Consider the following 23,541-nt stretch of genomic DNA (forward strand, 5'->3'; position numbering starts at 1 on the left):
CTTGCCATTTCTGAGGGGTGAAAACAAAAGTTCCACTTTGTTCAGCTACAAGCCTCTCAGACCAAGATGGACTCAGCCTGTCAAGAGTTCATTAGAACAAAAACACTTCCAAGTGTGCCCCCAAAACGTATGGACCCCATCTACAATTGCATACCTTTCCACCATAAGGTAGCACTCAGTTACTATTCAAGATGTTACTAATAGTGAAGTGAGGGGAGAGCGCAGCACAGTGAGCCCACTAGGGAAGAAAGCTGGGTCCAAGCATTAGTTTGCTCAAATGGCCCACTTTGATCTCCTCTAATCGCTGGCAGAAGCATGGGCTTCTGAGAGACCAGACCATGATCCATCTGCTTTGGTGAGATGCCAGGTCCTTGAACTCAATTGTACAAATGTTTTGTCCTCAACCACTCCCTTTTAGTGCAAACCATTAGAATGATCACACTGGGTAACAGGTGGATGGATGAGCATTTTACTCCCACAGCAATGTTGACATAACCACATAAGAGGAGGGCTATGGTTACACTGCTCAATTTTTGGACTTTATGATATGTACCCATTGACTCTTGAACATAATTTATAAATGTGCCTTATGAGCTTAGTTCAACTGTCGTACCTGTTTTACTCCAATGTTTGTAAACAAAGCAAATATAGACAAACAAGACTCAAAACATGGTTAAAACTATAATTAGTATATCACGGATGGTCAGTCCTTGCATCCATAGCTCTGTCTATTAACGTAAGAGCGGGTACAGCCCCATCCCTCAGCTTTTAACGAAACAATGGCGGGCAGCCAATCAGCAGCTGAAACAATTAATGAAAATATACAGTGATGTGCTTGGGGTGTATTTGTAGTTATTATGGATCCCCATTAGCTGCTGCTACTCTTCCTGGGGTCCAGCAAAATTAAGGCAGTTATACAATACAGGCGCTAGACTAAATTGAAATGGGGGAAAAACACAAAATACAAAAGAATAGATCTAACGTTACTGGTAGCATAGGCTACACTGACTAGGAAATGTGTAGGGCAGGCCATTGCGGGTATCTGCTATCCTTATAGCGAACAAGTTAACGTTAATCTGCAAACCACCAACAAGTTATCACTAGCCTACTGTAAAAACATATGCACTATACCTACTATAATTGCACAACTAATAGTAAAGTAGGTAAAGTAGTCTTATGTAATTTCATTGATAAATTACCTGAACGTAAATATCAAAGCCTCATTCGGAAAAGATTAACATCCATCTTTAAAATGTCGACTCTGATTTGAAATGCGTCAAGGTGAGAGCGAGCTACATGCGATGCGCCCTTCTACTTAATCCCGAACAAAATAGGAGGCTTATTTCGCAATGACTCCAACAAAACGGCGTTCGTTTGTAAAATGAGCTCTCCTTGAACTTGCACTTCCATGAAGTGGCCATGGAAACAAACCCCACCTAGCCCACATGCGGGTCTGGACTTACCCGTCAAACTTGCAGAACAGTCAAAGTTTATTTTTACCACATGGGAGAGTGCATGTCCACACTTCTAGCATAAGCGCGCGCACGGCACCTCCCCCCCTGACGCGGCAACGGTTATGTATACAGACAGAGCGCCTGCTATTTCAGGTAGGATGGACAATAGGCTAATCCTATGGTCCATTCTTTATGCTGTTTATGCTGTCAGTACTGAGAATGTTTATTCACCTGTCTATTTCCATAAGTTACATTAGGCTATTCTCCAGGACACTATGCAGGGAAATCAGAACCAACAAATTATTATTTTTAAACATATTCACTTACATCTCTGAGGCGGTCCTGATGGCCCATGAGGTGGTCCTGATGGCCCATGATGACAGCAGCATGGTGAGGATACCTCTGCTTCAGGTGCTCCAGGAACACCTCTTTCTTCCTCTCTATGTCAGCGTGCTGCATGGTCAGGGGGTCCCTGGTGCTGCGGTGCCCTTGCCCTCCGATAGTGTACCTCCTGGGGACAGTGCTAGGGGAGTGTGGCTCAGAGTGGTGGTTCTGGTTCTCTAGGTTCTGATGTCTGTGGAGGCGCTTTACATCCTCAGGTGATGACAGTCTTGGGTTGTTGTTTCCTGACTCTATTGGTAAAACAGATATTAATTATTAAGATATCTGGATTCAAACACACCAAACACATTATGTTGTTATGAAGTAAAAAACAACATCAACCATTCTTACATGGATTCTGACACATGCTCACTAATATATCTACCCCTGGATTGTTAATTGGACTCATTCTGTGATTTCTTGATTTCCTGTTTCGATTTTTGATTATTTGTGTATTTGTGAGCCATTCTACTGTTGGAGCTAGTAGCATAAGCATTTCACTGCACTTGCTATAACACCTGCAAATCTGTGTAACCAACCAATTAACTTTCATTTGATTTTGATGATCATGCATGATGTGTACAACAGTATTTAACATGATGAGTAATCATAGCTGTCTTGTTCCATGAACCTTCAGAAAGTTGTTTTGTCCTGAACAATTCAATGGGTGACAGTCTAAGCTGCACTCATCTCCGGTCATGAGTTCAAAACTCAGCACATTTGTTTATTCATGCAGCGAGCACACGAATACAAAAGCAACATTAACTGTCCCTGTATACTGTATTCAAAGATGCAGTACAGACCACTTCAGCATTGGTATGTATATATGTTACCTAAATTACCTCCATCAGCAAGAAGCCTGAAGATGCACAACACACAACTCTGAACTCAGGCATGTGCCTTACTACGTATGTTGTAAATCCAGAATCCAGAAATGTGGATAGAAAAAGAAAACATTTGACTATGTATGGCTTAAGAATGATAAGGCTACCATGGAGTTTGATTTTATGAAAGGTGTTATCACCTAAACATCATGAATAGGAGGGCTTAGAATCTCAAAGCAGGCAGACCCAATGAGAGAGCAGTGCTAATCCACTTTATTCATTATATCACTCAGTGTTGATTTAGTCTGGAGTCAGACTGTCTGTAGGCAGAGCCCCACCTGTTTTGCAAGTTATTTCAGCATTCATTTGTGTCACATATCGGTTTGCAAACAATGTAAAACAAAAATAAAATCCTTGAGTTAATAAAGCCGCATACAAATGTGGTCTTTCGTGAGTAAGGTAGCTCCAAAATGCAGGTGTTTCAGCCTAGCTCAGTGCTTTTTGTGGTAAAAGGGCAGCCAGCCAAAATACATAGCAGAGGCGTTGATAATCTTCTCTAGTTGCGCCGTGATTGGCTCAGTGTTCTGTCACTCATGGGGACAAAACGTTACCGCAGAAACTACAGGGCAAGCTAGGCAGTTCAAGCACTCTTGGGTGCTGCCATAGATTTACATTAGAAGTGCCCATCCAGGAAGGCTCAAGGTCATTGGCCACAGATAATATTACCTCAAATCACATTATATCTACCATAGCTTTGATTGGACTGATCATGTCAACATCATACTTTCACAATCTTAGCTAGCAAGCTAAACAAGCAATTATCATCATGAATCACATTGACAATCTACTGGCAAATCATTTTCAATCCTTGTCAGATGAGAAGTTATGAGTAAAATGTATCGGTGCTTATTGTCCATTGGACATAAACATTACACAAGTCGGAAATCGCAAATTCAACAATGAAGGGTTTGGAAGGAAACAATGGCTAACTGCAAGCAATCACTATATTGCTTCCCCTGCTTGCTATTTGGTGGAGAGGGTATGTGGTCCAAGTCTGGGTTTAAGGATTTAAAACGTGTCTGAAAGGGTCTCTTTTCCAAGCTTAAAAGGATAAACATTCACACGCAGCATTCAAAACAACTGAAAACTCTGAACTGGGAAATCTTAGACTTCAGTGCTTTCAAGACAACTGTGAACTAAAAAAAAAGAAGAACTTGGACTGGGAAAATTCCGTCTCGGAATTCCAAGTCGGGAACTCTGTTCTCTTTCTAGAGCTCCGATCTGAAGATCACTGACGTCATGGTTCGACTTTGTTTTTTTCCGAGTTCCCAGTTGTCTTGAAAGCACCAGATAATCTAAGACTTTGATGACAAAGTTTGCACACAAGAAGGACCGCCGCGCCACTTTCAACTGAGCACAGCACAACAACGGTGAGTCCAAAAATATGTGTTGTATTCTGCTAAATGAATTATGCCAGGGGGATCAGTAGCTAATAAAGAAAGACTAAGTGTATGTTGTGTAGCAAGCTGTTAGCAACCCATGTGTCTTAACCTAAGAATTTGGTCCCTTTCCCCCTCAGAATTTATCCTACGGTTTTGTCTTGGTGTACAGGGAGAATACAGTAAGAATAGCATGTGTTATCAATTTTGTCGCTGTACATTTAAAAAGTGCTGAACAAGTAGTTATATCGACCGCTCGCTCATTAAAGTTTTGATCTAAATGACGGTTTATTAAATTACGGCCTTATGCCGTGGTTTGTACATCTCAATTGTTACAGTGCCTTCGGAAAGTATTCAGACCCATTGACTTTTTCAACATTTTGTTTATTTACAGCCTTATTCTAAAATGGATTCATCAATCTACACACAATACTCTATAATGACAAAGTGAAAACACATTTTTAGAAAGAAAAAACAGAAAAAAAACAGAAATACCTTATTTACATAAGTATTCAGACCTTTTGCTATGAGACTCAAAAATGTATCTTAGGTGCATCCTATTTCCATAGATTATTCTTAAGATGCTTCTACAACTTGATTGGAGTCCACCTGTGGTAAATTCAATTGATTGGACATGATTTGGAAAGACCTGTCTGTATAAGGTCCCACAGTTGACAGTGCATGTCAGAGCAAAAACCAAGCCATGAGGTTGAAGGAATTGTCCGTAGAGCTCCGAGACAGGATTGTGTTGAGGCAAAGATCTGGGGAAGGGTACCAAAACATTTCTGCAGCTTTGAAGATCCCCAAAAACACAGTGGCCTCCATAATTCTTAAATGGAAGAAGTTTGGAACCACCAAGACTCATCCTAGAGCTGGCCGCCTAGACAAACTGAGCAATCGGGGGTGAAGGGCCTTGATCAGGGAGGTGACCAAGAACCCAATGGTCACTCTGGCAGAGCTCTAGTTTTTCTCTGTGGATATTGGAGAACCTTCCAGAAGGACAACCATCTCTGCAGCACTCCACAAAAATCTCTGCAGCACTCCACAGCACTCCACAGTATTCTGATATGCAATGGTCAATATGCCACGTTCATTGGTTGTGAGTTGACAAAATGTGAATGCAATAGGTCAATAGCAAATATCCTTCTTATGATTGAGTAAAAACTGAACACTTGCCCTACATCAGGCATTCGACTTTGGAACCTCTCTAGAGAGGTTATTGTAAGGTAGATAACATTTTATGACATTCTGTTCCGTACAGATTGCAGGCTGTGTAGGTGAGCAGTTTGACAAAATTATAAAGATACTTACAATGCTTTAAATGCTTTAATCAGAACATTCAAAAGCTGTGTTTACTTCATCCTGACTAATGACTAATGCCCTGTCCACATTATTGTGTAGTATTTAGCACAACTTCAGGCAAAGAATGCTGTGAAACATTGAAGTTGACATTTTAAGTGGACCTAAAGGTATGCCTTTGATGAAGGCCATTTTGGTTAAGCAGAAATGACTTTTAGAATTCTGCTAGAAGGGCGGAATGTGCGTGCGCGGGTTGTACGGGAGATGATGTCACAGGAAACAAGTGGCATAGATTTACACAAAGCTGCAGTGTCGTAAGAACATACCTGTTGTAGTATAATTGCAAATCTTATGTAGGAAAGAATTCAATGATGGGACAAAAGCATCACCAAGAGAAGACTCTTATAGGTTATGTTCAACATATATTTCCTTCCTGCTCTAAACAATGCCTATCCCACGAGAAAGCCATCCCTCGTTGGTTAAGGCTCTGCTGGAAAACAGACTCCCATCTGCTTGTGATGTTTGCTGGGAGACGATTGCTATCTTTCCAATCTAACACAGGCAGCCCTAAATCAGTAATCAGCCAAGTCCGGAGCAAATCCGGAAATGGTCCCCTAACCTTTTCAGATTTTAAACAAAGGGGATACAAGCAGCATAGCCCAGAGGATGTCCTCAACCCAGCATGGAGGAAAAATACGTCAACAAAGGGTGTGACACAGACTAAGTTCAAGGAGGGTCCTTCTTTGATTCCAGAGGAAAGCTGGGCTTGTAACCAGAATATAGCTAATTCAGGTCCTCTCTACAACAGCTTTTCTAATTTCAACCCAGTTAGATATCAACTGTGTGTGAGTTGAAATCAGCAAGACGTCCTATTATACTCAGGTTATAAAGGAAGAAAGCATGAGACAGGAGGCAGAGACAGTGGCATGTCAGAGACCCATGTACACGTACGAGTCCTGTTGTAGTGAAGCTGGACTATTTACCTTACTGGAATTAGGTAAGAGGAGCCAAGGGCGAGAGGGAACCCATTCTGGCATGTGCAATGTGCTGTGAAGCCTCCTCAGGAGGAGGGTGGGGAAGGCAGGGATGCACATGTACACAGCTGTTGAGAATTTCACCCAAGTGCGTCTATCTTGGATTTGAAACCTATTCATTGTTGATTTATCATAACCAGTTAAATAGGCAGGAATATTTTTTTTCTGCTGTATCATTTGAGTGCACAGTAGCTCCTAAACCCAAAATAGACCCTAGGTCAGTTGGTATCAAGTTATTCACCTGTTATTCACTAGGGGTGTGTGCTGTATCAAATCTCAGCTCACATGATGTTATTACTTCGATGTGCAGCTGCTTGAAGAAACAAAATACGATACAGAAAGTCCACACATAGCCTAATATAATCTGACACTATAGTGTATAGTGTGTAATTCTGGATTATAGCCCAGACCTACAGTTAATCATGATGTAGTCATAGTTGTCAGGAAATATGCTTAGTGTTTGTTGTAAGACTTAAACACTTCAGAGTTCAGACATCTTCTCTGCTTATCAAAGTTGCTGACTAATTGATGAGTTTACGAGAAATGGGTTTGTAATCCATTTATGTAATACCGTTTTGTATAGTAATACCACTCGAGAACCTTGTCCTCCCCCTTGTCTTTTATCCTGTTTCAAATATTTAAGCTTAGCGGTCCCCACTTGAGAGTGTTTAATTAGGCTAAAACCGGGTGTTAGTCAGCTAATACTGGGAATATTATTAAGTATCTCTATAACTATAGCAACCTCTGGCTGCTGCTTTTGTTCAGGTTTAGTTTACTGGTGATTCCACAATGACACATTGGATAATTATTCCCTAACATGACAGTGAGAGTATCAAAACACATCCACCAGAAGAATACTGCACAGACCACACGCAGCAAGAGACGAATCAGCAGAGAAAGTAAAATCATGAAAATAACATTTAGTCTTCACTAAGATTATATTACGCTATGGCCTTACCTCTTCTCCCTCTCCAGTAATGTTTGATGTCATGATACTCCATTACTTTGTGCCGAATTCTCTTAAACAATATGAACTCTACATTGACAGAGCACACGGTGTTCAGGTCTTTCTGTTGTGTAAGTTCATACATGGAAAGTTATGGTTAAAACGTGTCTCTGTGTGTTCCTGAGGAAGCTCCATTGTAAAGCTGTCCTCACTTTTTCCAGACACCTTTTTTTCCAGCCCTTGCCTGCGTGTTGGGGAATACTTGGCTGAACCAATTAATAAACATATAGAGTTGAAGTCGGAAGTTTACATACACTTAGGTTGGACCACTCCACAAATTTCTTGTTAACAATCTATAGTTTTGGCAAGTCGGTTAGGACATCTACTTTGCGCCTGGCACAAGTAATTTTCCAACAATTGTTTACAGACAGATTATTTCACTTATAATTCACAGTATCACAATTCCAGTGGGTCAGAAGATTACATACACTAAGTTGACTGTGCCTTCCGAAAAATGATGTCATGGCTTTAGAAGCTTCTGATAGGCTAATTGACATAATTTGAGTCAATTGGAGGTGTACCTGTGGGTGTATTTCAAGGCCTACCTTCAAAATCAGTGCTTCTTTGCTTGACATCATGGGAAAATCTAAATTGTAGACCTCCAAAAGTCTGGTTCATCCTTGGGAGCAATTTCCAAACGCCTGAAGGTACCACATTCATATGTACAAACAATAGTACGCAAGCATAAACACCATGGGACCATGCAGCTGTCATACCGCTCAGGAAGGAGACATGTTCTGTCTCCTAAAGATGAACGTACTTTGGTGCGAAAAGTGCAAATCAATCCCAGAACAACAGCAAAGGACCTTGTGAAGATGCTGGAGGAAACAGGTACAAAAGTAGCTATATCCACAGTAAAACGAGTCCTGTATCGACATAACCTGAAAGGCCGCTCAGCAAGGAAGAAGCCACTGCTCCAAAACCTCCATAAAAAAGCCAGACTACGGTTTGCATTTGTACATGAGGACAAAGATCACACTTTTTGGATAAATGTCCTCTGGTCTGATGAAACAAAAATAGAACTGTTTGGCCATAATGACCATTGTTATGTTTGGAGGAAAAGGGGGAGGCTTGCAAGCCGAAGAACACCATCGCAACCGTGAAGCACTGGGGTGGCAGCATCATGTTGTGGGGGTGCTTTGCTGCAGGAGGGACTGTACCACTCATTCACACACTTATCAAGAGAACATCCCTAGTCATCCTTACTTCCTCTGATCTGGCGGACTCAGTAAACACAAATGCTTTGATTGTAAACTATATCTGAGTGTTGGAGTTTGTCCCTGGCTATTCGTAAATTTAAAAAACAGGAATATCTTGCCATCTGATTTGCTTAATATAGAAGGAATTTGAAATTATTTATACTTTTACTTTGGATTCTTAAGTATACAGTGCATTCAGAAATTATTCAGACCTCTTGACCTTTACTTTTTCATGACAAAGCAAAAACAGGTTATCAGAAAATGTTGCTAATATATAAAAAATATAAAATATCACATTTACACAAGTCCTCAGACACTTAACTCAGTACTTTGTTGAAGCACCTTTGTCAGTGATTCCAGCCTCGACTCTTCTTGGGTAAGACGCTACAAGCTTGGCACACCTGTATTTGGGGAGTTTCTCCCATTCTTCTCTGCAGATCCTCTCAAGCTCTGTCAGGTTGGATGTGGACTGTCGCTGCTCAGTTATTTTCAGGTCTCTCCAGAGATGTTTGATCGGGTTCAAGTCTGAGCTCTGGCTGGGCCACACAAGGACATTCAGAGACTTGTCCCGAAGCCTCTCCTGCGTTGTCTTGTCTGTGTGCTTAGGGTCGTTGTCCTGTTGGAAGGTGAACCTTCACCCTAGTCTGAGTGCTCTGGAGAAGGTTTTCATCAAGGATCTCTCTGTACTTTGCTCCGTTCATCTTTCCCTCGATCCTAACTAGTCTCCCAGTCCCTGCCGCTGAAAAACATCCCCACAGCATGATGCTGCCACCACCATGCTCCACCGTAGGGATGGTGCCAGGTTTCCTCCAGAATTGACACTTGGCATTCAGGCCAAAGTGTTCAATCTTGGTTTCATCAGACCAGAGAATCTTGCTTCTCATTGTCTAAGAGCCCTTTAGGTGCCTTTTAGCTAACTCCATGCGGGCTGTGCCTTTACTGGGGCGGCAGGGTAGCCTAGTGGTTAGAGCGTTGGACTAGTAACCGGAAGGTTGTGAGTTCAAACCCCCGAGCTGACAAGGTACAAATCTGTCGTTCTGCCCCTGAACAGGCAGTTAACCCACTGTTCCCAGGCCGTCATTGAAAATAAGAATTTGTTCTTAACTGACTTGCCTGGTTAAATAAAGGTAAAATAAAAATAAAAATAAAAAATAAAATACTGAGGAGTGGCTTCCATCTGGCCACCATAAATGCCTGATTGGTGGAGTGCTGCAGTGATGGTTGTCCTTCTGGAAGGTAATTCCATCTCCACAGATGAATTCTGGAGCTCTCTCAGAGTGATCATACTCAAATCCCTGACCAAGGACCTTCTCCCCCGATTGCTCAGTTTGGCTGTGTGGCCAGCTCTAGGAAGAGTCTTGGTGGTTGTAAACCTCTTCTATTTAAGAATGATGGAGGCCACTGTGTTCTTGGGGACCTTTGATGCTGCAGAAATGTTTTGGTAACCTTCCCCAGATCTTTGCCTTGACACAATCCTGTCTCGGAACTCTACGTACAATTCCTTCAACCTCATGGCTTGCTTTTTGCTCTGACATGAACTGTCAACTGTGTGTGCCTTTCCAAATCATGTCCAATCAATTGAATTTACCGCAGGTGGACTCCAATCAAGTTGCAGAAACATTTCAAGGATGATCAATGGAAACAGAATGCACCTGAGCTCAATTACGTGTCACATAGCAAAGGGTCTGAATACTTATGTAAATACGTTTTTTCAGTTTTTTTATTTTAATACATTTGCAAAAATGTCTAAAAACCTGTTTTCGCTTTGTCATTATGGGTTATTGTGTGTAGATTGATGCATTTAAAAAAATACATTTTTTACAGTAAGGCTGTAATGTAACAAAATGTGGAAAAAGTCAAGGGATCTGAATACTTCCCGAATACACTGTATTTTAACAATTACATTTACGTTTGATACTTAAGTATATTTAAAACCAAATACTTTTCGACTTTTACTCAAGTAGTATTTTACTGGGTGACTTTCACTTTTACTTGAGTCATTTTCTAGTAAGGTATCTTTGCTTTTACTCAAGTATGACCATTGGGTACTTTTTCCACCACTGAGCATCAGGCTATGATATTTGATGTGTCACATTTAATATTTGACTGTTCATAAGAACAGAACAAAATTTGACATTATAAAATTACAATTTCATATAGTGATGCTTTTGCATGGTGCACTAGCTTACATACGTGTGCACTGTATTAGGTTATTTAAAAAGCTCAAATTACTATAATCACATCATCATGATGATTGGAAATGTAGCCTATATGTTCAGAAATAATATTTAATTCTCCTATAGCAGAACATCTGACATTTCAGCTAACACATTCTGTATAGGGTAACTATACGGTTTAGTTTTTCAGTCAATCCCCCCCCCCCCCCCCCCCCCAAAAAAAAACGGACACATTTTGTTCAGCAGTTGAATTGATTCAACATGAAAAGCCTGCCAAGTGAATGTGTCACTTAAGGTCCACTGTGTGACAGTCCGCACAAGTGGAGATAGGCAGAGACAGAGAGGGAGGGAGGGAGAGAGAGAGAGAGACAGAGAGAGAGCGAGAGAGGGAGAGAGAGAGAGAGAGAGAGAGAGAGATGTAAGGGAAGCAGCAGATAAAGCTGCAAAGAAGAGAGGAAGCCTAGTCTTTCGCTCTCCTTTTGACAAAGCATAGCTGATTGATCTAGTTCACTTCAGCCCCGAAGGTGGATCTCTGGTCTGCCATGCTGCATTGGTTCACTGACTACACTCTGCACTGCCAGCAAGCGAATGCTTCAGCTTCAACTACATATCGCTTTGTACAATGCTGGAAAATGCCACTATGGTTATAAGGAGGATTTTTTTCTGGGTGGGTTTTTGTATCCTTATCTTAGGGTTGTGTTGCACAACCATGAACATTCTGAGATTTGCATCTCAATGCCAGTGGCGTACTGCATTTTTTTTTGTGGGGCCCCTATTAGGCTTGAACATACTAGAGGGGCTATGTCATAAACCCTCGAAGCAGAGGCGTCATGCCCATAGGGGGCACAGAGGCAGTTCATGCTTAACAAATATTTGTATTTATTTTATTTGTTTTAATTTAATTTCAGTTTTTGTTGTTTCTCTGTAATACTACTAGCCACCTAGCAATGTTATGAAGTTATCTTTAGCTAGCCCAGATAGGTTCAGAATCTCCAAATCTCATAACAAGCTACCAAGAAGCCTGTAATATGTGTTTTGGATGGGATGTTAAATGGGTGTCCTGACTCTCTGTGGTCACTAAAGATGGTACTTACCGTACAAGTAGAGGTGTTTACTCCACTGTCTGGCTAAATTCCCAATCTGGCCCTCATGCCACCTAATCATCCTCAGTTTCCAAATGGCTCATTTATCACCCCCCCCCTTGTAACTTCCCCAGGTTGTTGCTGTAAATGAGAATGTTTTCTCAGTTAACTTAGCTGGTTAAATAAGGGTAAAATCAAAAATGTAACACATAAATAAAATAAGTAATTTCAGGCTATCCATCAAGTTAGAGCAGCTAGCTGGCATGCCTGCTGGCAAGGTTAATAGACCATAGAAAAGCAAGCAATAACTAGATGTACTGAATAAGACTCACAGTCCTTTCAATCCTTTACCCAGATTTTAGCTGAGTTGCAGAGAAGCATATTTAGTTTCTTTAAAAAAAGAACCACCAGTCAAGAGGATACTGACAGCTCAAGATGTATGCTTAGATACGCAGAAAAATATACTGTACATTTTTGTTTAACGTATAATTGATTAAACATAATGATTATGGCTCTAGATTGCATTTAAAAGGCTGTTTCAGGGGTTAGAAGTCTAGCCCCCCTGCAGACCATCCTCATGTAGTTTGTGCCCCCTCAGATTTTTTCATCGAAGTTCCAGAATGGGGTGAAAATGGGAGCCATATTGGTCAGGGAGAAATATAATCAGTCTAATTGGAATAATTGGCAGTAGAGGCATAACCCTGATTCTACTTACGCAGGAAAATACAACAAAAGCATGTGATATATCAGAACTGATGAAATACATTTAATGTAACCTAAAAGATTGTCATATAATCATAAATACAGTTTATGCGGGTTTAATAAACATTTTCTCTATAGCCTCTAAAATATATGCAAACAGACCATAATGTCAACATTTTTGTTTTCTTGGAAGGCTGAGAATGCTATTATATGATACAATATCAGTATTAATTGCTTTTACAACTTGTCTAAGTCCTGATTTCAGCCAGTGTATGACTGTGGATTGACAGCATTGTTTGAATAGAATGTTGGCACATTGGCAGATAATTAGAAAAAGGTATGGAATGTTTCCTCTAAAACTGCCTGGCTAGCTAGCTAACAAACATACAGTACAGATAAATTATTCAAATTCATTATTTTAACGCAATATTTTATCACAGCACTGGCAAACCATTGGGTGGGCGCCCCCAGAGCCTGTGGCCGCCCCTGCACAATATGAGATGGTTTGCTCTGGCAAAAGACCCCTTTTGCTGGGCCAGAAGTACACAGATTTTCGTAAAAGTAACTCTCAATGTATTTATCATTGAGTAGCATGTCACATTCCAAGACAATAACACATGGACACTTCACTCACAAATGTGGACTTCCAAACGAAATAAATCCAAGGTAAAAATGAAAAAGCACTCTAAACATTAGAGGGTATAACGACAATCAGAGTTGGAGGTGGTGATAAAAGTGTCCATTCTAGAGGAGGAAGACCACACATTGTTGATGTTGTGAGACAGTTTTTTTTATATGATGCACTTCACGGAGTCGGAAGGCTGAGAAATTCAGCCTTGAAAACATGCTATGAAATGGTATGTGACAAGGTTCAAATGACCTCATGAGCTAGAAAAAAAAAATGTATGAGATGATTGTGAAAGAGTCCTGGGAGAGCAAAGCAATACTGTAATAATGTTTTACTCTCCATTTCTATCTGCTCCCAGACCCCTCATTTACTAGTCAAAGTAGTGCACTATGTAGGGAATAGGGTGCCATTTGGGACACTGCCTCACTCTGTCAAGAATACAGCCCTCCTGATCACTGACTCAATAACAGAAGTTATGTCGCCCCCCCCCCCCCCACCCACCTTTTGAAACTCCCGAAGGACGGTGGCGTGTCTGTTAAGAGCTGACACTGAAAATTCACTTATCTTTTAATTATCTAGATTGCCCAGCAACTTAATCAAAAAACCTAAACCCTGTATCCATCTCATGTGGGGAGGTACGCCTCACCCACTTGAAATCAAAACCTGTGTTCAAAGTCATTAACTTGACCCTTCAGTCAGTTTTGAAAGATGTTGAGAGGGTGGTGTTAATGTGCTGCCTGGTATAGCCTACTAGGCCTATATATAACACTGATGGCATCCTGTAGCAATAAAACACCTAATATCACAGACAGACACAATAATAGCTGCCTCACATGACAGCAACCTGTTGCTTGGTTCAGGGTACTATAAATAGAATGAAAGTCTAAACTGGTTATGTACTGTTTAATAATAAGACATACCCTATTATGCTCAATATCAGCTTTTATTAACTTCGCCAACAACCGTTTCCAAATGACCACTCTTCTTTTGCTGTGCTTTTGTTGCATATAAGGTCATTTGGCATGCTATCAAGAAGGATTAGGTTAATTACAATAGTTTCAGTAACCTTGTGTGAACTTGCCCCAACATGGCTTTAGGGTACACTAATCTAATGGGTTATTAGCATCAGCTCATACAGAATGCGCTCACGTCTTCTCCCCCTAGCTTAGACACCCTTGTTGCATGATTTACATCTCATATTATGCTACCAGCACTAATGTGCGGGGGAGTGTTTTCAAGAACTGGCTTGGTGGGGGCTGTCAAGCATGTGGCGTGCAACAGAACTTTACAACAACAATGAAAGCGCAGTACAATAATTCCCTCATATACTGTAAGAGGTTATGGACACCAAGAGGGGGCAGGGATTTTGTATTTTCTTTGCCTGTATGGCACGATTAGCCATAACATATAGCTACAGATAATGAAAGGCTGTGTCTATGATCCTCTATTGGCCTGTCAATCTACCAGAGGAAAGATAAACAAACGCCAAAGAAAACTTTCATTCAAAAGTGTTATTTTCAAGTTAAATAGGTACATATCTATCTGCAGGTTAGATGGGTAGCTACTGCAAATCAATCTGAGTCAACCATCAACTTGGAAGAGAGGAGACATAGTTCCAGTTATAAGTGCGTCGTTTGGAGAATTGAGGATGGGGATGTGGGAGAGCAGGAAATGGGAGAGCTGGAATTATTTATATTGTTTACGGGGACACTGGCGTCCATGATGCCAACTGTATGCATCTCATCCCAAGACTACACCAAAGCCACAGAAATAGCCATGTCATGCCAGTATCACCTAAATCATTCTCAACAAGGGATCAACATGAAGTCTAAATGGACTGAGCAGCTGTTTCAGATTTTGTGTTGTGTTCATCGAAGCACGCATCACAGTTTGTGACTATATAAAAGACAAATGTCATTGGACCTGTAGTGTAGAGGCTGTAGCAGCGGGAGGTGGGGGTTGGGACTGACGGGATAGGATGGGGCGGAATTCCGTCTGATCTGAAATCACGCAGCTGTCAGAGCAAATCAGGGACTGCTAGCTAGGCTGCTGCCTGCAATTAACATTTTTAACAATTTTGGAAGCACACTCACAAAGGTTACATAACTGAAAATGAAGTGACTTAGTCCAAATGAAAAAAGTCTGTTATGTCTAATTAGGCACAGATAAGTAATTTTGGGGGCAATAAGGTATACAATGTAATGACTTGCAGAAAATATTATTCACATCCTGCATCCATTTCTACCCCACATCATAAAAAACGTTCTTCATGTTTCCATTGACAGAGAGCATTTGGGTACAATTTCACAAGGTTTGCACATTATGTGGATCATTAATCTGATAGTGATACCATCAGATGTGGCCATCAATTTAATCTAGCCTACTGAATGTTTCTGTTTAAAAGCATACACTTTCAACACACGTCAATACTTAAAAACAGATCTCTATCTTTGGAAACAACGTGTTGATAAGGAGAACATCAACTTTATCTAAAAGAAATAGGCATCACTTTGAAGCTGAAACCTGTGAAAGAGTTTTGAGATCTGTTTTTGCTTTAATACTACAGTTTTGGGTGATCTTGTGGTTTAGAGATTCACTTAAACCCCCCTTTCTGACATCAGAAACATACACTTGAACTGCAGGAATGATTTCCACCAGACGGTGTCCACTGCAAGTCTTTGTGAGGCGCAAAAAAAAAGTACATTAAAAGTGAAAACGATAGCTATGATTATATACACCATTCACAGATTACTGGGAGTGTTGTGGCCGAACAAACAATTAGAAATGGGCAGGGACGAGCCTCAAGCCATCGTTTAGAGATACAATTACACTCTATGCTAACTCTAATAACCGTGAAACATCAAAAATCTATGACAATTAATCATACACACAAGAAACGCAACAGGTTATTTACTCCAAACTAAATAGCAAAATACCTTATCACTCACAATAGAAGACCAGTACTATTCTATTGTATCCTATTTTAACTCTACTGTATGTCATTTGCATTTCACAGCAAGTGTGAGAAGATGTGTGAGAATATTTAAGCCGAGGGCTCAGTGTGAGAAAGATAGTTCATCACAAAGTAAGGAGAAAGGGAAGACATTTCAAAAATAGGATGGTTTAAGGCAGTGGTCGCTACCCCCAGCGGTGGAACTGCATTGGGGTTGCCAAAATGTTTTTAAAAAATACAATATAGAAGTACATATAGATTATTGTATGAGTCAATATACAAACGTTTTGAGAAATATAATTGGAAAGATAGAATTTCACTGAGTAAAAATGATTGATGTAAAAATGAAAAATGACAGATTTTAAGGTTGTGTCATTAGATTTGCAGTGGGGTGAAATTATTGGGGGAAAAATGGGGTCCCCAGAAATTCTGGCAGAAAAAATGTAGTCCCCACTGAAAAAGTTTGAATAGCAATGGTTTAAGGGTGGTTTAGCGCAACAGTCTTGTATCATGTCCCGAGAGGAGTACAGAGGATTAGTGTTCAGATCTTTCTCCGAATGCATGGAGCCGCTGGTGTTAAGTCTGCCACTGGCAGCAGCTGACGATAGATAGACAGCCACAACAAATGTAATCTGTTAGTCATAGGACATGTATTGCAGCCATTATTCGTCAGCTCAAACGACCTAGGGAACCTGGGGAGTAGCCTCTCCGTGCATGAAGCCAGAATTAAATGTACTTGTAAAATACACTGAGAACTGGGCTTGGAAGTCCAGCAATATTTTCAGAACTCCAAGAGGAAGTTCCTTAAATGCTGAATTATGACATTGAGCGAGTTTTCCTATGACTTTGTTAGGATGTTTCTGGAACATCCCACTTGACTAAAAACATCCCAATAAAAAGCTGCAAAGAAAAGGAAAATAAAAAATGAAAGTGGAAAGCAAAAAGACTTTTCTACTTTTCTACTTCTATGAGTGTGAATAGGCCACATGCACCTGTGAGTTGAATTCTCTCACACCCTCATTTGTACCCTGGATAGTGTGAGAAATGTTTTTTTATCTTTGTGACTGATTCCAGCTGCAGAGTTGGCAAAGTCAAATTCAATTTGCAACCAGACGGTCTGCTGCAGCAGTTGCTTTTGAACAGGGGCAGGAGATTAGCTCAACTCTACTGAAAGGGAATGTGATGATAAGAGGGCAAATGTAACTAATCAGCACAATGAGAGCTACAAGGATTGACCCGAGGGCTTAATCCACTGGCCGCTGAGGGGGCCTAGGCAGAACAATGTGGTCAGACTCATGTGCTTCACACAGGAATGCATGACAATACAAAATGACCATCTGACAGGGTGATCTAAGCTATCTGCATACAGTACAGTAATTGTGTGTGTGCGTGTGTGTGTGTGTGTGTGTGTGTGTGTGTGTGTGTGCGTGTGTGTGTGTGTGTGTGTGTGTGCGTGTGTGTGTGTGTGTGTGTGTGTGTGTGTGTGTGTGTGTGTGTGTGTGTGTGTGTGTGTGTGTGGCTGTGGCTGTGTGTGTGGCTGTGTGTGTGTGTGTGTGTGAATGAAACGGGGAAGGGGGGGGGGGGGGGTATGACTGCTACGGCACATTGTCATGTACAGTCGTGACCAAAAGTTTTGAGAATGACACAAATATTAATTTTCACAAAGTCCACTGCTTCAGTGTCTTTAGATATTTTTGTCAGATGTTGCTATGGAATACAGAAGTATAATTACGAAGAATTTCATAAGTGTCAAAGGCTTTAATTGACAATTACATTAAGTTGATTTAAAGAGTCAATATTTGCAGTGTTGACCCTTCCTTTTCAAGACCTCTGCAATCCACCCTGGCATGCTGTCAATTAACTTCTGGGCCACATCCTGATTGATGGCAGCCCATTCTTGCATAATCAATGCTTGGAGTTTGTCAGAATATGTGGGTTTTTGTTTGTCCACCCGCTTCTTGAGGATTGACCACAAATTCTCAATGGGATTAAGGTCTGTGGAGTTTCCTGGCCATGGACCCAAAATATCAATGTTTTGTTCCCCGAGCCACTTAGTTATCACTTTTGCCTTATGGCAAGGTGCTCCATCATGCTGGAAAAGGCATGTTCGTCACCAAACTGTTCCTGGATGGTTGGGAGAAGTTGTTCCCAGAGGATGTGTTGGTACCATGCTTTATTCATGGCTGTGTTCTTAGGCAAAATTGTGAGTGAGCCCACTCCCTTGGCTGAGAAGTAACCCCACACATGAACGTTCTCAGAATGCTTTACTGTTGGCATGACACATGACTGATGGTAGCGCTCACCTTGTCTTCTCCGGGCAAGCTTTTTTCCGGATGCCCCAAACAATCGGAAAGGGGATTCATCAGAGAAAATGACTTTACCCCAGTCCTCAGCAGTCCGATCCCTGTACCTGTTGCAGAATATCAGTCTGTCCCTGATGCTTTTGCTGGAGAGAAGTGGCATCTTTTCTGCCCTTCTTGACACCATGTCATCCTCCAAAAGTCTTTGCCTCACTGTGCGTGCAGATGCACTCACACCTGCCTGCTGCCATTGCTGAGCAAGCTCTGTACTGGTGGTGCCCAGATCCCACAGCTGAATCAACTTTAGGAGACGGTCCTGGCGCTTGCTGGACTTTCTTGGGCACCCTGAAGCCTTCATCACAACAATTTAACCGCTCTCCTTGAAGTTCTTGATGATCCAATAAATGGTTGATTTAAGTCCAATCTTACTGGCAGCAATATCCTTGCTGTGAAGCCCTTTTTGTGCAAAGAAATGATGACGGCATGTGCTTCCTTGCAGGCAACCATCGTTGACAGAGGAAGAACAATGATTCCAAGCACCACTCTCCTTTTGAAGCTTCCAGTCTGTTATTCGAACTCAATCAGTATGACAGTGTGATCTCCAGCCTTGTCCTCGTCAACACTCACACCTGTATTAACGAGAGAATCACTGACATGATGTCAGCTGGTCCTTTTGTGACAGGGCTGAAATGCAGTGGAAATGTTTTTGGGGGATTCAGGGACTTTGCAATTCATCTGATCACTCTTCATAACATTCTGAGGCAGCAGTCTTTGTGAAAATTCATATTTGTGCCATTCTCAAAACTTTTGGCCACGACTGTACTGTCGGCTATCGTAGCACTGTAACACTGGCTGTACATCATCAGATCTATTATTCATTTGTGGTGCAGAGAAAGTTCTACAGAACTTCGATACAGCATCCTATGACTGATACAGTACATCAACAGAAAACAAAGAGTTAGTAAATTGCCACTAAAGGCTTGCAATACAGCAGTGACCGCCTTAGACTACATGCTGAGTATTACAAAACATTAAGAACACCTGCTTTTTCCATGACATAGACTGACCAGGTGAATCCAAGGGAAAGTTATGATCCCTCATTGATGTCACTTGTTAAATCCACTACAATAAATGTAGATGAAGAGTAGGAGACAGGTTAAATATGTTTTTTTAAGCCTTGAGACAATTGAGACATGGATTGTGTATGTGTGCCATTCAGAGGGTAAACGTGCAAGACAAAAAATGTAAGTGCCTTTGAACAGAGTATGGCATTAGGTGCCAGGTGCTCTAGTTTGTGTCAAGAACCAGAACGCTGTTGGGTTTTTCACACTCAACAGTTTCCTGTGTGTATCAAGAATGGTCCACCACACAAAGACATTCAGCCAACCTGACACAACTGTGGGAAGTATTGGAGTCAACATGGGTCAGCATTCCTGTGGAACGCTTTCGACACCATGTAGAGTCCTTGCCCTGACGAATTGAGGCTGAGGGCAAAAAGGGGTGTTTGTCCGGTATGTGTTTGGTATACTCAGTTTAAGTCTATAGACATTAAAGGACCAGTGCAGTTTTATATATATACAATACCATTCAAAGGTTTGGGGTCACTTAGAAATGTCCTTGTTTTTGAAAGAAAAGCACATTTTTTTGTCCATTAAAATAACATCAAATTGATCAGAAATACAGTGTTGACATTGTTAATGTTGTTAATGACTATTATAGCTGGAAACGTCAGATCTTTAATGGAACATCTACATAGGCGTACAGAGGCCCATTATCCGCAACCATCACTCCTGTCTTCCAATGGTGCGTTGTGTTAGCTAATCCAAGTTTATAATTTTAAAAGGCTAACTGATCACTAGAAAACCCTTATGCAATTATGTTAGCACAGCTGAAAACTCTGGAGCTGATTAAGGAAGCTGTCACGTCCTGACCATAGAGAGCCCTTATTTTCTATGGTAGAATAGGTCAGGGCGTGACTGGGGGGTTTTAGTTATTATTTTCTATGTGGGGTTCTAGTTTAGTTTTTCTATGTTGGTGTTTGGTATAATTCCCAAATAGAGGCAGCTGGCTATCATTGTCTCTAATTGGGGATCATATTTAAGCAGCATTTTTTCCACCTGTGTTTTATGGGATATTGTTTAGAGTTAGTGTATGTTACACCTCTTTGTTACGGTTTGTTGTTTGTTTCGTTCTTTCTTTGTTGTTGTTTTCTGCGTTTCTAACAAATAATATGAGGAAACCATATCGCGCTGCAACTTGGTCTGATAATTATTCAGACGACTGTGACAGAAGCAATAAAGCTGGCCTTCTTAAGACTAGTTTAGTATCTGGAGCATCAGCATTTGTGGGTTTGATTACAGGCTCAAAATGGCCTGAAACAATCATTTTCTTCTGAAACTCGTCAGTCTATTCTTGTTCTGAGAAATTAAGGCTATTCCATGTGAGAAATTGGCAAGAAACTGAAGATCTTGTACAATGCTGTGTACTACTCCTTTCACAGAACAGCGCAAATTGGCACTAACCAGAATAGAAAGATGAGTGGGAGGCCCCGGTGCACAACTGAGCAAGAGGACAAGTACATTAGAGTGTCTATATTGAGAAACAGACGCCTTACAAGTCCTCAACTTCATTAAATAGTACCCGCAGAACACCAGTCTCAACGTCAACAGTGAAGAGGTGACTCCGGGATGCTGGCCTCCTAGGCAGAGTTGCAAAGAAAAAGCCATATCTCAGACTGGCCAATAAAAAGAAAAGATTAAGATAAACAAAAGAACACAGACACTGGACAGAGGAACTCTGCCTTGAAGGCCAGCAATCTCTTCACTGTTGACGTTGAAACTGGTGTTTTGAGGGTACTATTTAATGAAGCTGCCAGTTGAGGACTTGTGAGGCGTCTATTTCTCAAACTAGACACTCTAATGTATTTGTCCTCTTGCTCAGTTGTGCACCGGTGCATCCCACTCCTCCTTCTATTCTGGTTAGAGCCAGTTTGCAAACCAACAAATGCTGATGCTCCAGATACTCAACTAGTCTAAAGAAGGCCAGTTTTATTGTTTCGTTAATCAACACAACAGTTTTCAGCTGTGCTAACATAATTGGAAAAGGGTTTTCTAATGATCAATTAGCCTTTTAAAATTATAAACTTGTCCTAGCTAAAACAATGTGCCATTGGAACACAGGAGTGATGGTTGTTGATAATGGGCCTCTGTACACCTATGTAGATATTCCATAAACAATATCCCGGTTCCAGCTACAATAGTCAGTTACAACATTAACAATGTCTACATTGTATTTTTGATCAATTTGATGTAATTTTAATGGACAAAAACAAGGACATTTCTAAGTGACTCCAAACTTTTGAACGGTAGTGTTTGTGTAATACTTTTTTTTCTCCATTTTTGGTGGAATGGAGTTTTAACCTCCACGGTGACATCTCCAGGTGGTAAATGAGTTCATAGAACAATAAGTAAGAGAGTTCCAAACCTTTTCTGCCAATAAGTTTTCCCCTCCCCACACAGACCGCTCCCAGAAAGTTGAACAAAATTCTTGCTTGAGAAAACGCTTTTTACTAAGAAGTTATTTTTGTTTTAATTGAAATTTTAATTGAAAATAATCACAGTAAGGAATTGAATTGTTAGCCAAAAATGTTTTGTTCTTGAAATAAAATCAGCTGCATTGGACCTTTAAGACTTCCTACCTTTGGCTGTGATGGAGCCGGACTTTTGGTGTCCCCCCTCCAGTGGTGTCTGCTGGGCGGGTTTGGGTCTCACAGCATGTAGGTTCCCCTCACTCCCAGCCCTCATAAGCCTCTCCCCGACCCGCAGCATACAGGAGCGATTACCTGCCGGGCAATCCTTCCTCTGAGAGGGCTGCTTGGACCCTGCCGAGGAGGGTCTGCCCTGCCTGGATGACTTGGATGTCATCTTTCCACCGGTCAGATACTCCAGGGCGTCTTGTATATCCCTCCGGCTTGCTCCTCTCTCACACACTTCTGTCAGTCAGTCAATTCAGTTGGTAATCAAACTCTCCGGGTGAGTGTCAAGTATTGACTGGACACGAAAGCTGAGCTGTCTGTCGCCTACAAGAAAAATGTATTTTAAGATAAAGCCCAGCTCCTTAGTTAGATAGACTGTGGTTCATCAGCTGAGAGTCGATTCCACGTGTGCACTCTGCCGCGCTGTGCTGTGCCTTGCAGTACAGTCTGCATTGGGAGAGTCACAAGCCCCCTCTCTCTCTCTCTCTCTCTCTCTCTCTCTCTCTCTCTCTCTCTCTCTCTCTCTCTCTCTCTCTCTCTCTCTCTCTCCCTCTCTCTCTCTCTCTCTCTGTTAATCTCTTCACATGCTTATAGTAAACGATCCTTAAATGATCTCACACTGTTGACAAATGACCCCTAATCTAGTCAAACGGCTGCCAGGGGTAAAAGTTAAACCCATCATTAATATGAAGGTAATCTCAGAGCAGAATGTTTAGCCTACACCATATTAATTCATAAGGCTGCAAACAGCACAGATGATTACAGTTGACAGTTGTAATGCTTCTGCTGGGAAGGCATGGATTCCAGCGCAGGCAGGCAGCTACAGCCTCACTAACAGAGAGGCAGATATATTCTGTAGAGTAGTGAGCTCTGCTCTCTGATAGGCTGCCTCTTGGACATCTGCATGCCCTCCCCAGCTGCTGATTAGTGAAGCGATGTATTAAAGAGATTGAGTGGAAAATGTGTGTTCTGCTGAGTGTGACTCTCTATAGAAGCTTTCATGTCATGATATTCAGATGGATTTTGAGATGTGCACAACTTTTGGGGAGCTGTTTTGGCTCGTGAGCTCTACTTTCAAAACAACTGGCCAAAATGATATTACAGATATACAGGTGTACTGACAGACAAACTAACAGATAAGCCTAGTTGTAATTTAAGATAATGGTAGGCTACCTAGATGCAACAGGGATTTGGTTCATTGTTAGAATATCTCTGAATAATTCATGGATTCTTTGGACAAAATCCAAACAGTTGATGTGTGTTTAGATGACAGGAGAGATTGGATGTGTTAGAAAATGCCATGGCAGAA

General features: G+C 41.3%; 1 protein-coding gene across 8 annotated transcripts in view; it reads right to left on the bottom strand.

The window, feature by feature from the left end:
* Window positions 1-23,020, bottom strand: part of LOC110508698 (sickle tail protein) — a 53,441-nt gene extending 30,421 nt beyond the window's left edge. For 5 of the 8 annotated variants that reach the window (XM_090225615.1, XM_090225616.1, XM_036966361.2 and 2 more), the window contains exons 1-2: window positions 22,176-23,020; window positions 1,782-2,086 (exon numbers count right to left, since the gene is read on the bottom strand). In XM_090225615.1, the coding sequence (XP_090081741.1) occupies window positions 1,782-2,086; window positions 22,176-22,401 (531 nt within the window). In that variant the 5' untranslated portion in view covers window positions 22,402-23,020. Of the gene's footprint in view, window positions 1-1,199; window positions 1,466-1,781; window positions 2,087-7,389; window positions 7,536-22,175 lie in introns of those variants that run through there. The other 3 variants (XM_090225614.1, XM_036966357.2, XM_036966355.2) reach the window with 2 other exon arrangements.
* Window positions 23,021-23,541: the final 521 nt, after the last annotated feature.

This window comes from Oncorhynchus mykiss, chromosome 28 (assembly GCF_057628025.1).
Source record: "Oncorhynchus mykiss isolate SJ-2025 chromosome 28, ASM5762802v1, whole genome shotgun sequence".
NCBI classification, from domain to species: Eukaryota; Metazoa; Chordata; class Actinopteri; order Salmoniformes; family Salmonidae; genus Oncorhynchus; species Oncorhynchus mykiss.